Source organism: Buceros rhinoceros, unplaced genomic scaffold, assembly GCF_000710305.1.
Source record: "Buceros rhinoceros silvestris isolate BGI_N320 unplaced genomic scaffold, ASM71030v1 scaffold14428, whole genome shotgun sequence".
NCBI classification, from domain to species: domain Eukaryota; kingdom Metazoa; phylum Chordata; class Aves; order Bucerotiformes; family Bucerotidae; genus Buceros; species Buceros rhinoceros.
Genome location: NW_010426430.1, coordinates 36,094 through 51,309, shown reverse-complemented (window position 1 = coordinate 51,309; position 15,216 = coordinate 36,094). Strand labels below are relative to the sequence as shown.

The 15,216-nt window shown below is 51.5% G+C and overlaps 1 protein-coding gene across 1 annotated transcript in view; it reads left to right on the top strand.

Annotated features, from left to right (window-relative positions):
• The window catches only part of COL13A1 (collagen, type XIII, alpha 1), a gene marked incomplete at both ends in the record, with an annotated part of 58,637 nt that overhangs the window by 17,768 nt on the left and 25,653 nt on the right, over positions 1-15,216 (top strand). Inside the window, 4 exons of the mRNA XM_010141504.1 lie at positions 2,623-2,739; positions 3,235-3,276; positions 4,113-4,139; positions 4,882-4,917. Of these exons, the coding sequence (XP_010139806.1) occupies positions 2,623-2,739; positions 3,235-3,276; positions 4,113-4,139; positions 4,882-4,917 (222 nt within the window). The remainder of the gene's footprint in view (positions 1-2,622; positions 2,740-3,234; positions 3,277-4,112; positions 4,140-4,881; positions 4,918-15,216) is intronic.

Here is a 15,216-nt window from a genome sequence, read left to right as displayed (position 1 = left end):
TGGAGAGCCAGGCCAAGGACTGACCTATTGGGAAGGCTTTGAAAGCTGAAATTCATATCCAGGATGAAGTGGGAAACTTGAATAGCTGCCCCACGTCCTGTCGTCAGCCAGGGCTGCAAATTCCCTCTGTCCCCAGAGGCTAACTCCGCCGGCGGATTTTGCCATGATTGGCTTTGCCGTTGCTGTATTCATTCTCTAAGTACAACAAAGTCTAATCCGCTCCTACAGATCTGCCAGCACCAGCCAAATTCCAAGAGCCCGATGTATGAATACCGAGAAAAAATGTGAGGCTGCAAAACAAATGTTAACAGCAGCACACGAGAGAGGAAAACGCTGCTGCTGCCTCTGAGTGCTTCTGCAAGAGCACTTTGCCCACGGGCTTGGGCTGAGCCAAGACCTGTGTTAGGAGCCCAAACAAGCATTGCATTGCTGGGGCATAGTCATGGTGGTTATCTGGTGTTTAAAAGAACTGAAAAATAGCTCCAGTCAATGGCTAAACACAGAATGACATCAACGACAATGACACCTGATCGCCAACTTTCTGTATCCACTTACCATGCAGTTAGATTTGTGGGGTCTTTTTGCGCTGAACACATTAAAAAGACTGTAATGATGCGGTAACAGCGTTTCGCGTGTTTAGGGACCTGCGTGGATGGGCACTCATGTAGACAAAGCACGCTCTGTCCAAGGCAGCAAAGTGAAGGCAAGGTGGGCGGCAGTTTGGATGAGCTCTTTCCAGCCACTCCCCATGCCGGGGCAAGGCTCCTGCTTTCCTCATCTCCCCGTCCCCGGTCGGGGTGCCAGCATCCGGTCCCAGCACCGTGCTGCATTTTAGTCGCCTAAATCTGGAGCATGGACTGGGCTGACAGAGCAGCTGAGATGGGAGGGAAAGTCTAATGGAGACCGACAGGTCCCCCTTTGCCTTCCCATGGTGCACCCATGATGGGGGGCACTGGAAGGTGCAATGGGAGGGAAGTCTGTGAAGCTGGGCTGAGAGGTCAGGGCAAGAGGAAATCTAGAAATATACCCCAGTGTCCTCCAAACCACTTGTCTTCACTGGATGCAAATTTAAAAGCTATGAGACCATTTATTTACAGCATGGTTGAATAGCTCTGAGCATGGAGGAGAGGGAAGCTCAAGAAGGATCCGCTGTCCCTCATGTGAGCCACAGGATTAGCCAAGATCCATACACAACACAGGGAGAAGAGAGGGCACCTTCCCTGCCTGGCCCAGCTGGCTTCCCAGCGTGGCTGTGGCTCTCTTGAGGAGAAGGGCTGTTGTTCCATACGTGACCAAACTTCCCATGCGCCCAGCCCGTGTGCTGGAAATTTTATTTTAAATAGTGCTCATGGCAGAAGGGATGAAATTTGCAGCTTATTACTTTAATTCATCATTCTAAATAAGGCAAACGTCCCCATATCTGCATGTTTTACTGAAGACAGCCAGGATAAACAGCACTTGCTACGAACACATGCAGGGGACAGATTTCGTGCGTTCTCCTGCAGACACAAGTGCGTGAGAGCAGGCTTGGTTTTACCCAGCAGCAGTGTATAAAGCAGTAGAAAGGATAAATGAGGCAGAGACCCAACCACACACCCAATGATTTATAATTGAGAAACAGCCATGTTTGATTTTTGGCTTCCCATGGATCCACCAAGGAGAGTTTTTCAAATTTTAATTGGGTTGCTAGCGGTAGGATGTCATGTTTTATCTAGGGAGGGGTGAACGAGAGGGGAGCCCCTGAGACTAACAGCTTAGTGCGGGTGCCATGGTGCCTTAGAAGTTTGCTGGATTCATCAAATATATATCAGCAGTCTGGTATTCAAATGTGGCGCTTCCAACCCACTGTCTCCTCAGCGCCGCTTGGTCCCGAGTCCAGGTCCTTTGGGCCAGATGACATTGCTGAAGCATGAGCCACAGCCGCCAAATGGCTAGTGAGGGGCCTGGGGAGGAACCAGCTGAGACGGCTTCGTTCCGAGAGCTTAAAATGGCAGGTGGCTCTGCACGCACTAGCTTGTTAAATCTTAGAAAAACAGGCTCTGCCTTGCGTACATCGGCCTGTTTTGGGTGGGCTCCAGAAATGCCATGATGATCGTGTTATTTTCTTTTGGGTTTGCGGCGTTTCTACTTTTGGTCCTTGTCAAAACAGAGGGAGTGTTGTCCAACAAATGTAGCAGAGGGGAAAAAATAGGGTGAGGTAAGACGCTGTGGCTCTTCCTGGGAGCGCCAGTGTGGTCACGGGAGGCTTCACTTCACATATGACTGTCACGTGCTCTGGAAAGCCTCCTGAGAAGCTCAAGTGATGTTGGTGCTTGACACACAAATTGTACTTCACTGGCTCCTGAAGAAAAAGTTCTCTTTGGACTGCTAAGCCATCTGTAGAACCCTCTTAAAGAGAACTCTGACAAGGTGGCCTCAGATGCCTTTGCAAACTGTAGGGTGCTGGGTCCTGCTGCCCCTCAGCGGGGCTCTGCCTCACTCTTGGAAACCTCTCCTGGTACTAACCCGGGACTCGCTTCTACCTCTTCTGCTTCAGCCAGGCTGACCGGCCTCGGGCCCTTGGGTGGTGGTGTGAAGGGTTTCCCCCGCCTGCTGCTAACCGCTTGTTTTTATGAACCCCAGGGTGAACAAGGACAAGCGGGAATCCAAGGTCCCCCGGGGCCTCCTGGCCCCCCTGGGCCTGCAGGACCAGCTGGACCTGAAGGAACCCCAGGACAGCCTGGGCCAATTGGGCCACCTGTAAGTCCAGTTATGAAGCAGCCTTTTGCTTCCCCATTCCCTGGGGCACAGACAGTTTCCTCTGGCCTCCGTTGCCTCTGCTCAGGCCAAGATAGCCATGGACAGGAGATTTGCAGGGGATGGGGATGTGTAGGGAGGAAGCAGCTCCCGGGAGGAAGGGGGAGTGGGAAGGGAAGGCGGAGGTGTGTGCCTTGCACTCTTGCTATCTGGACATGCATGTGTGAGTGGGTGACACCAGCCCATTTCCTCCTCCTCAGCCTCTGCAGAGGGCCACAGGAAGTAGTCCACAGGGCGTAATTGTCCTGCTCACAGCAGAAACCTGACCGATAAGAACCCCTGAGACCCCTTCGACGTCCTGCCCCTGACCTGTTCTCAGGCTGACAGCAAGCAGCCTAGGAGGGCGAAAACAGAAACACCGTTTAAAATAATACCACTGCTAAGTGGCAGGGGACAGGGCAGAAAATCCTGTTAATGTGCCTCTCCCTTTTGCCACAGGGCAGAGTGGGAGAACCTGGGAAGCCTGGCAGAGACGGAAAGGTGGGTACCAGAAACCCAGCTCCAAGCCTGAGAGCTACAGGGAGAAAGGTGGGACGCTGGCTTTGCAGAGACTGCAGGGGCAAAGGAGTTGCCACCTCCGAGGGCTTTCAAGACCTGCTGGCAGGACAAGCAGGTCTTGTCCGCTGAGGCGGAAGCACCTCTCCACACACGACAGAGAGGTCGGGTGTCCTGCCAGCATCCTCACCTCCCTTTGAGCTCTGAGGAGCCAAGGATGCGATCACTAAACATTTGAATTGCCATCAAGCGTGGTGTAAGCATCAGGGCGCATTGAGAGTAGTTCTCTCCCTCTGTCCGCTCGCATCAGGAAGGCAGCTCCTCTTTTGTTTATTTATATTTACGTACACACATGTCTGGTATGCTTCGTGGTTCGTATCAGGTAAGTCATTTGGTTATTTCTCATTTAAAAACACAAGTGGTTTGTTTATTAATACAGTCTCCGTATTTAGCTTGTCAGAGGAAGCAGCAAATGCCTGATTTACTCCAGAGCTGCGCGGTGGCTGGGAACAAGTTTCCCAAGCAAAGCCAGAGAAACAGAAAAGATTCTGGAGAACAACGCATAGGGCAAAGCAGCTTTTTGGTCTTCGGGTTCAGCAAGGCCAGGCCTGGGGGACTGGAGCACTATGGGCATGAGTTTATTTGGGCACATGGGTTAAGATAGTCCTCATCTATGTGAAAAATAGATCGGGGATGTTTGAGCTCACCGGTGCAAGTCATCGCTGTACAGGGGCATTTCAAACCAAAGCAGTCAGCACCTCCCGTCCCCCTGCAGTAGTGTTGTCTACATCTGCCAACTCCAGCGTCTGTTCTCTCTACAGGGCTTACCTGGGCCTCCTGGACCGAAGGTGAGGCATCTCACATCACTTAGAGGGAGCAAGGTGACAAATGGAGGTGGATGCCTCTGGCAAGGGGAGATGCGAACACTTTGACGGGTGGAGTAGGGGAAAAGGAGGTTACATCAAAGAGCTGGGAAAGATTTCTAACCCAGCTCAGTGTTGCCTTTGGGGCCCTGACCGTGTGCTGACTCATGGGTTTTGTCCTGGCAACACGTCTCAGTCGCATCTTGACTGCGCAAGGCACGCCTCATCAGCCCCTCTTGCAAAATTCTTTGCCACACACAGCTTTATTGGCTTCTTCCATTCTCAAAGCATTTACCAGCGCTTCAGGAACAGATTTTGCAATGCCATTGTTAACTCTACCACAGTTTCCCATTTATTCACTTGCCAAACTGCGAGTGGGGTGGGGGTTGTTGTTGTTTTCCAGCTGTCACCCCCCACCCCCATTTATTTTTATTTGAGATACGTAGCCAGGGTGAGGAGATAGGAACCACAGAGCTGGGGCACACTGCTGGCATGAGTTATCCAGCTGTCAGCACTTATCGTGCCTTTTCTGCTAGGGCTTGGGCCGGTGCAGGTAACAGCGACCCCCGGGTCTGAAGGGTCAGGAGCTCAGAGGAGTCACTCTGAGCAAAAAGTGAATTTCTCCCATGGAATTCCCTTCCATCCTGGCATTATCCCAGGAAAAAGTGCAGGAATTTGTCCTTCTCAGGCCAAGCCTCACTGTCTTTTGTCTTTTTGCCCTTTGCAGGGAGACCCTGGGATTCAGGGATATCCTGGCAGAAAGGTAAGAGGGGGAGCTCCAGTATTGTTAAACGAATTAAGCTGCCCTGATGCCTTGCAAGACCGCGGCTGAGGATCTGTGGGCTCCTCTGGAGCCCTCTGCTGAGCTCTGCTCCCACTGGACTCAGCACTGCGACAGCCCCACAGATCCCCCGCTGTCACCTGCGTAAGAAGAGGCTGCACCCAGAGATACCTTTAGCTCTCCGGTAGCTATGGTACAGAGTGTCCCTGTCTGTTTGCCTCTCTACACCCACTTCCAGGCTGAATTGTACCTCTTGTGCACCCAGACCTGAAGAGGAGGCTGGAAAGGGCCCAATCCCTAGCTACATGTTGCTCTCTGGAATGAAGCAGGGAAGAGTTGATCCTGCTCCAGGTTAAAAGGCAGGAGCTGACAATGCCCGACTGCCTTCAGCAGCAGCTAGTGAACAGCAGGGCTGTCAAGTCCAGAGGGGGTAATGCAGGGACAGAACAAGAGACATGGGAAGGACACAAAGGACGATCAAAGGGGAGAGAGGGAGTGAAGACATACTGCTGATGAGATGTCAGCTGGAGAAGGGGAAGGAGCACATTCCCAGCAGGCAGAAGTCCTGCGTCCCCTGTTATCTCCACATTGCTTTACAGGTGCTCTGCGTGCAAAATGGCAAGACCTGGGAGCTTTTTAATTAGTTCTCTACAAACTGAGAAGTTTTTGTTATGTCAGGAAGTGGAAATTATAGCCCCCACGGACCACAGTCCAACTCCTGCAGACAGACACGATTTATTGCCTCCTCTTCCAGTGAACTGTCGTTTTTCCCATTAAGAGCCCACTCTGCTCTCTGTGCACTGGGCGGGAGGCTCTCGGCGCACAGGGGCGGTGAGGGGGTCCCTGCAATGACCTTGCGGGGAGGGCCTCTCCTACGAGCTCCTCTTACATGAAACAACTTGTCTGGCTAATTTACTTACCAAGCAAAGAGCCTGCACTGGTCTCGGGGCAATGAACCTGGGGTCATGACCTTTCTCTGGGAAAGGTGGAAAGAAGGAATAAAATGTAGGGGAGAAAATCCTCCCTGGGGAGCGGGTCAGGGGAAAGGGAAAAGAGGGCAAAGAGTTCAGCAAAGATGCTAGCTCTGAGGTGATGCAGGGTTGTGGGACCGCTCCCTTCAATCCATACGTTTTGCGCCCTCACTATCTCGATGCGGAATGGTGCTCCTCGCTCCTCTCCCAGAGAGACCCAGGACGGCAGGCTGGTGTCTGGTGCGCACGACCAGAAATGTCATCCCTTTCACACCTTTGCTGACCGTTCAGGCAGCCCACAGGCTCCTTTTCTTGCTGCTCACTGGGTTTACTTCTTCCTCCGTTTTCTCTCTTCTCTTCCTCAGGGAGAGGTGGGCGAGTCAGGCCTGCCCGGTGCTCATGGCCTCCCTGGAGCTACTGGCCCCAAGGTAACCCCGAAACTCAGAGGCAGCAGGGCCACCTCCCATGGGCAGATAAGCGCCACATAAGCCTAGAGACACGCTGAAGGAATACGGAAGGTCAGGGACTGGAGGCAGTTCTCTAGAGCCTGGCATAAGCCATGTAAACAGAAAAACTTGCTCTTCTGTAAAGGGCCTGGACTATTTTTGTCCAGAGTGATTCCCCGCTGTCCTGGACCAGGGCTGGGTGTAGCCCTGCGCAGATCCCCGTTAAAGAATGGAACTGCCTTGGCCTTTAGAGCCTTTTGCGTGAAGTCTGGCAGAATGAGGATACTCTGGTCCACGAAACAGTTTGATGGTTTGTCTACACCCAAAACATGCAGGAAAGCGTTAGCACAGGCGACCTCCAGCACCCGCTGCAGCGATGCAAAGTGCGGTGTTTTCCCAGGGAGGGGTGGGCTGCAGCGATCAGGCAGGTACCACGCTACTGTCAGCAGCCAGTTCTCTCCGGAGGCCTGGGTTTGCCCGTTTCACACGCTCTCCCTCTTTGGCTACCTCCTCTTTGGCCCTTGCTGTTACAAATGTACGGCTCGCTTGATCTCTCCTTGTGTTCACTGCCCCTCTCTCTGTCTCCTCTCTCTCTCTCTCCTTTGCTGGACAGGGTGAAAAAGGGGATGCTGGCATAAAGGTAGGCACGAGAAATACAGTTTGCTACTGCGGTACATCATCTGGGAGATGTTCTCCGTGGGCTGACGGGGAAGTTGGGTCTGAGGCAGCTCCGTGGGGTATCTAATGGAGCACACATCTGTGCTCTGATTGACCGCAGGCAGGCACTCCACGCTCAGGCGATGAGAGCAGCCTTTATCCGTTTGGTGGAATTCAATTCTTACCATAGGCATTTCTCTGACTCTGAAGCTTGCTAACGATTTGTTACAGCTCTCCATTTGATGGGCCAGGTTGGGGTTTCCTCATAAAATCTGGTTAGCTGACACATCAAATCCACTCAAACTCTGCAGCTCAGGCTGAGGTTTGGCATCGGGCTTTTCTGTCTGTTTCTGGACACTTTTTACAGGCTCATATGGCCTATGCCCAGATGTTACCTATTTGTCTGAAATTTACTGTACCTATATATTTAAAGTATATTACTCAGTGTAGACTGTGCTTAAAACATTACAACACTGGCAAGTGTTCGTGACAGTCAGGCCATACATCTTAAGCATCATGAGAAAAGCCCAGTCCTGTAGTATTTCGAAAGGCATCAGCAGGGACACATGCGTTTCAAGTATTTAGTACGTGGCATGCATCTCATCTGTTGTGCAGCATTTTTTCCATCTGAGTGGATTACGATTTGAAGGGAGAAAAGGCCCCTTCAGGACTTAAGGTGGCTGTGTTATAAAGAACTGTCCTTGGGGGATGCAGGCTCTGGGTTAAGAGTTGAATAGAACAGCAGCAATTGTCTTCCTACAAGAAAACAATACCTCCTCAGAAATACTGCGGTGCACGTAGAGGCCGGGGGTTCCCCCGTGTCAACCTCAGCGTAACGCCATCAAGCACAAAGGCCTCACTTCTGGCTTGTGCCAGTGTAAATGCAAGAGGAATTGCACCCAGACCTCTTGTGTTTTGGGGGTTGGGAGCCTGCTGCTGTCTCAGCAGCCAGGGGCTCTCCCATTAAGCTGAACTGGAGGACTGCAGTTAGAGCATGGGCTGGGAGGGAGAAAAGGCTGGGAGGAGAAGCTGTGTTCCACCCCTGCTTATACTCCCACCTTTCACTGCTAGCAGACACCTGCTCTGCCTGCTTGAAGGACCAGCCAGCCATTCATTTGGGCTCTGGCAAAGCGGAAGCTGCCAAGTCTTCTGGCAATGTCTTGGGGTCATCTACAGACGAGAGCCTTCCCTGCTCCGTGTTAGAGAGCAGTGACTCAGGGCAACCCGGAGACAAGCTCTCACTACTTGGGCCCTCATTCCTCCCACTTCATAAAGATGGGAGATGAAACCTGCTGTGCTTTTTGTGGCACTAACTGCAGCTCCCAAGGGGCACCTCCCCAGTCCTGAAGCGGCCTCTTCTTTCACACACAGACTTTCATTTGTTATTGTCAGGATCACTTTTCTCTTGACTTCCTTTCTTCTTTGCTCTGAGGAACTGAAAGGGAAGTGCAGAGGTACCCTTAAATCAGCAGCCAGACATCACCCAGTAGGAGCAGCTCCTGCACATCCGACAGCACATGCATTTGTTGTCTTTGGAAATTGATTCTTGCTGTCGTCCTCCCACCTAGGAGGATTGTTCGGGGCTCTGCAAAGCTTTTAATGCTTCCACCTTGGGATCCAATTACCTGGGCTAGGTTCTACCTTCCCTGGTTTGAGGAGCCCCAGACAAACTCTATGGTTCCTAGTTTAGCCGTAGTGACCAATTGTGCATAGCAGACCACTGCTTTTGCAGGCAGTGGAGAACATTTCAGGCCTGAAGAGGTTTTGACAGGTTCACACAGACCCCCTTGTTCGTTTAACAACCCCTCCCCACTCAGCGACAGATGCAGCACAACACAGATTGTCTCTTATCTATTTTCTTCTGTGGCCACCATTTGTACTTTGATCACACTGAGACCTGTATCTGTGTCCCTCGAAGGTCACTAGACAACCAGAGACTGTGACTCACTGCCCCCCAGCCTAGCCATCATATTCAGCTTTACGGATGTTTTCTTTTTCTTTTTTTTTTTTCCTGAAAGGTCCTTAAGATGAGGCTTTTTCTCATGCTCTGAGGAGAGAAACTGCCCACAGCCTTGCTCAATACCCCCCTCATAATCTGCCTTTCACAGCACAGAGCAGAAAGGAAGGGTCTCTGGTTTAATTAGCAGCCTGTAGCCAGTACTGCTAATGAGCTGATCAGCATGGGGCATGCTCTGTCCTGATTGACACCCAGTGGGTGTAAAGCTCTGTTGGAGGGGAGAGGTGTAGCCTAGCTCTTCAGAAAGACTATGAGGTATTGCCTAAAGCAGCACGAAGCTCAGGAGACCTGGGAGGTGCTGCCGATGGCCTTCCTGGCGCCTGCTGGGGACCTGCAGTGGGCATTTTGCCTTTCATATCTGCCTTCAGTGATGTTTCCCAGCTTCTGGCTTGGCTACACTCTTCCAGTGCTGGTTTTGGTGGGCTGCTGCTGCCTGGCTATGGCAGCCTGTGCAGCCCAAAGGGCACTGGGGGATCACAAAGAGATCACCCAGCGGGTGCCTGCTGTGTTATAATGGCTTTCAGATACATAAGGGTTTAAAGCTGTTCTGGAGAGTTGTTTTTCTTGCTTATTCTCTGTCTTTGGCTCTGGGGCTTCTTTCTGCTCTTTAATGGTGCAGTGTGGTGGTTGTTGCTCCTGCTCTCTAATTAGCCCTAGCGCCTCTGTGATCCTGCCGGTGCCAGTGGGGGCTCTGCAAGCCAGCTGAGGCCATCAGAAAATGCAGGACAGGGGGATTGCTCTGTAACTTACCCCCGGTAAGGGGCTACCTTGCTCCCTCCTGCTGAGGTGGCTTTGCTTTCACAGGGCTAAATAATTAAACAACTCTTCAGGCAGGCAGTTTCTTCCAGGAAAGTCTCTGGGATGGGGAATTACTTTTCACGTGGAGGGCTGCCCTTTGGGGACAGCCTCTGCAAGCAGCGTGGGTGCCTCCCAGCAGAAAGCATTGGTCTTCTCTGCTTGGTCTCATGTGTGGAAAAAGAGCAGGCAGTGCAGCTGGGAAGAAGGGAGAGAGAGTGTTCCCCATTTCTCCAGTACAAAGCAGTCGTAACTATGGTTTGATTTTCCTTACAGCTGAAAATACTGTAGTTAAGGACGCTGCATAGGGCAGGAGGTGCCCACGCTGCCTAAGTGATGTCTATCACAGTATTAGACTGTATTTTACAAAATACTCTTTGCAGGGTGCCACTGCTACAGAAAGTGCTTTTTAAAAAAGCATTTACATACATCCCTGCTGAATAGTCCTTCTGAACAAGGACCAAACACCTGGAACAAAACAGCACCAGCATGCAGATTGTCTGAAGATCTTTTATTTTCCGGTTACCACCAGATAAAATTCAGGGAACAATACAAGGCAACCCTTGGGGTCTTTTTGTCTGGATAAGCTTGTTCATCCTGAAGTTGCTGCAGACTGAGCAACTCCCTTTGCCCTGCAGAAAGCCATGGCATGAGATGTGGTAGCAGGACACAGAGACCGCACTTGTCCCTGGCACTGTTGCTGTGGCACTGCAGCAGGGTCAGTCCTGCTGTCCACAACAGGCTGGAGAGGTGCCACTGATGGGGAGTGGCCCTGGCTAGGGCAGGCAGCTGGGCGAGAGTCAGGTGGGGAGGTGGGTTGTGCCCCATCTCACCCAGGAGGCTGCCTGGGTGCTGCCCTGGGCACTCCTCACAGAGCCCTGGGAGGACTCATCTTGTGTCTCTTGCTCTCTTTCTCTGTGTTTCTCGCTCTGCTTCCAGGGGGAGAGAGGCATGCCAGGGCTGCCAGGAAGACATGGCACTAAGGTACCTTGTAAACAGTGGAGTGACGCTTGTCTGCCTGATCTCAGCGGAACCGCTCGACTGTCTCTGATGCGCAAGCATCGCCTGGATTTGTGTGTGTGTCTGTTAGTCAACGACTGTCCTCAGCTGAATTCTTCCTGCTTCTAAATTGCAAAGGATAGGGCCTAGTTTATGGAGGAGATGGGGGGAAAAGTGTTTTACAAAGCAAATGGCATGCCCAGTCTGATGCTGTCCTGCAACATCAGGATCTTAATGTTTGATGCTAGTGAGAGCAGCCAATTGCTGATGTTTCTAGGGAACTGGTGTTTTGCAAATTGGGGGTCCCACGCGACCGCCGCAACCTTCAGCGATGCGTGTCAGGCCACTGCGGTCAGCAGGGTTAAACGAGTGTGAACCCGGACTAATGCAGCGGTGAATCAGGGTCGGTGTGTGAGCAAGCCTGCATGGGTGTGCATTGCCGTTCCAGGATCTATACTGGAACATAACATCAGCTGCATTCACTGCCGTTTAAAGGCCAAAGAGTGAGGAACAGGCATCCCAAATGCACTAGGGAAGCCTAACCCTGCTGCATGTAATCCCTTTCATGACTCTGGCCCATATTCACTAAAACCTACTGACCCCTGAGAAGATCTGGAATGCTTTATTTCCCCATTTATTGCATAGAATCCCTGATCTCCATCTTCTGTCCTTGTGTTTTTTAGCTTTGTCCCCGATTTCTGTTTCAGAAAGCTGAGAGGTATGATCCTGCTGCTCTCTGGCTCCCCACTCCTCCTTGTTTGAACTTTTCCAAGCTCTTTTCACATTGAACTTGGCTCCTGGTCCTCTCTGCCTCGTGCTACATCCCAACCTCTCTCTTTTCCCAACTTCTAACACTGCTTTACCTCCTCCCCTCTCTTCAGACCTTTGTTATCTCTCATATTTGCTTTTGTAACTGGACCTTTTCACTAGGACCTAACTAATACTAACACAAGGCACACGGAGATTTCAGAGCAAAGGGTTAATAGGGAAGACCTGCTTTTCGCATCAATGCTGTCGAGGGAAATGTGACTGTGACTGTCCCTGTGGGAGCAGCTGCCTCCTGGGATTTGGAAGCACCTGTCTCGGACTGCAGGACAGGCAGGACTCCATGGTCTCATGGTGGTGGCTTGCTCTGCGCTGCAGAATGATGCCTGAATTGCAGCGCTTGGAAGTCTTTTTCTCCCCTAAGGTGGCTGGCTTCAGAGCTCTCCTGAAAACACTTTACTGCAGGGTTTGTCGTCTGTGATAAAAACAGAATGAGGAGGGAAATAGCAAGACCAACGCTCTGGGGTATGAACTGGCCTTTCTTGGGATGCTTCAGCTGACGTATTTGGGATCAAGCACTGAGCTGGGGGTTTGGTCCCCAGTTCTGCCATTGCATTCCTCAGTTACTGGACACTGTTCTGCTTGTTGGCCTTTGCTTTGCTTGCAGGACTAAAACTGGGTGGGCTGTGGGCATCTGGTTGTCTTGACTGGTTTGTGCTCACGGTGTCTGCCTTTGGAGGAGCTTTCTGGAAAGCAGAGCCGCTGCCATAGGTGAACGACCTGCACAGGGAAGGAGGATGCGTGCTGTGTGCTGTTACAGCATCCTTTCTGTGTTTTGGAAAAGAAAAGATGTGGATTTTGCCTTTATAGTTCCACCTGGCTGATACTGTTTTGTTTTTTAAAAACTTGTGTCTGATTCGTTTCAAACAAGGTGTTCCTATCTTTCCTCTCTCTGCCAGGGCGCTCCTGGGGTGGCCGTCGCAGGGATGAAGGTCAGTTTTATTCTACACTACCGTGGCTTAATTAGGGTACGCTTAAGAGCAAGGGCTGGAGTTGGGAGAGTGCCAGGCGCAGGAAAGTGGTCGGACAGCTCCCACTAAAGGGGAATATCAGAACTGCTGCTGCTTTAGACAGGTACCGGACCCATCTCCAGCAGCATCCCTGCTCCCCCGCACCTCTCTGAGCAGAGAGGCTGGTGAACTCGTGACAAGGCAGCAGCGCTGGGATGTCAGCAGAGCGAAGGGCCAGGTGCAGATTTAGGGGGGATCCAAGATGAGCAATGGGACAACAGCCTCTTGTCCCGATTCCCTCCAGCTGCTGGGGGAAAAGACTGAAGTAAAGAAGTTATCTCTGGGGCTAGTGGGGAGGGATTTCCTCCTTGATGCCATGTTGATCCTGTCTCAACGCAGCCTCCCCAGCTGTACCACAGCCTTGCTCTGCTCCTGTGTGCACGGAGCTAGGAATGGCCAAATTCCTTAGTACCAGCAGATGAGTCTTGCCTTATTCCGTTCTCTTGTATCTCATAAACCTCTCCTGAAATATTTCAAGGTGGTTATTCGGTTTTATAAAAGCCATTTCTCTGAGGTGTACTGGTTTCTTACAGCAGCCTAAGAGCTGGCTAATGAAGATAAAACAAGCTCCAGGCACAAATACTAATATGTATTTAAAGCATCCTCGTGCTTCTTTTACAAGCCCACAGATGAATATTCTTTCCTCCACTCTGACAGCTCTCGGAGGATTTGTTCTGTCTCCTCCTGGTTTTTCACTTTATTTTCCTGTCTCTTTCTCACCAGGGTGAGCCCGGGACTCCAGGAGAAAAGGTACTCTCAGAAGGCTTCGCTCCGAGCCTGCACTTGTGTTTTGTCTGTATTTTTTTCCCCCTCCCAAAGCAGCTGAGAGAACTGAAGAATAGCTCTGTGCCCAGTGCCCAAATCCAGTCCCTAATGGCTCCTGCCAGCGTAAGCAAAACAGTGGCAGCATAGAGTGATGTGAAGTGAGAGAGGGACCACACTCTGAGCAGATTCTCTCACTCCTGCTCATGTCTGTGTTGATGGGAATATCCTACAGCTGCCTTCCTCCTTTCCTCCTTGCTCCACAAAATATGTACAGCACACTTTGCTTAGCCAGTGTGTTCCCTCTCCCCCTTCCCTTGTCCCGTTCTGCCTCCCAGTACTTCTGTGTCCACCAGAAGCCTTCCCATGCTACTGCAAGGGTTTGCTCTTCTGTCACAGCCTGTATGAACCGCCCTGCACAGCCTCCCCTGTGTCAGAGTAGCGTGACCTGGTTTGAGTTCCTGTGGCGGGCAGGCTACAAAAATACCCCATCACTCTCCATCCCTGAGCAGCTGGCCTGGGTTCTGAACAGCTGGCTCCTCTTGTTTGGAGCTCCCTGGGTTATGTTACAGCATGCGACAGCCATGTAACAGACACGTTCTCTGTCTCTTTTCTTCCCCACGAAGGGAGATCCTGGAGTCCCAGGGAGGATGGGCCCCCCAGGTTTGCCAGGGAAGAGGGGGCAGCGGGTAGGACATTGCGTGTTTGGGCTTGGTGTCCTGGCAGTGCTGTGCTGTGTTCCCTGTGAGCGGGAGCTGGCGGGATCCTGCTTTGCGTGGCGTTGTTGTGCTTGTGGGGGATTATGTGTCCTTTTCTGGCTTTTGCCCCCTTGGTGAAGTGCGTTTGTGTGTTCCTGCTTGCAGGAGGTGGGGGGCTGGTGGCAGGCAGGGAGCATGAGAAGCCTGGGATGTAGTCTTGTCCTGGGAACAATTAAGGACAGTGCTGCATCTCCTGACTCCAGAAATAACACCCTAAACAGGGAGCAAGCAATCCGATCTTCTTCCTCGAGAAATCTGCTTCTGTACAGCCCTGTCCAGGCAGCACGGGATGTTTTCAGTAGCCCTATGGGCATGTGTGTTGAAAACTAGTCCTTGAATGAAAACTGGGACACCAAAAGCAGAGCAAGGCAGAATCAAGGATTCACAGAGGCCTGGGACAGGTTCAGAGATTACATCTTTACAAAAACCCCAAAGACCAAGCTCCTGGAAATGTTTTCTTTCTTTCCAGGGAGAGAAGCATTAATTTACAGCAGCAGTGTTCATGCTCTGGCAGGGGAGGAAAGCTGGGTGGGGCCCTTACAGGCAGCTGGAGGCCAAATTACCTTAGAGAATGGTGTCACTGCACTCTAGAATTGCCTAAAAAAAATGAGATTGCTGCTAGTTAATTATCTTCCATGGAGCCACCAGTGCATGTCTGTTCTGGGAGCACTGATGCAAGTACCCTGCATGTCAGATGAGTGCCCTTGAGCCCTGATGAGGCTGGTGTGCCACACCAGTCTCCTCAGGCATGGAGAGGAACTCTTTGCTAGCCTTGCTGATGCAGCACACTGCTGTTGTGGAGAGAGCCAGACACCTGCTGGGGAAAGAGGTTCTGAATTGTTCTTTGTAACCTGTACAAGTTGTGCAAGTCTTGGAGGTGTGAGGATCCACCTTTTTCTGATGCTGCATCTTCGTGGTAACAGAAACGTCTGGTATCACTCTGTCCTGGCAAAATGCAGACTCCCGAACAGGACACCGTAGCTGGAAACCATGGGTTTAGCAGCTGGGTGGAGTGGGCTGAATAGAACTTAACTTCAGCAG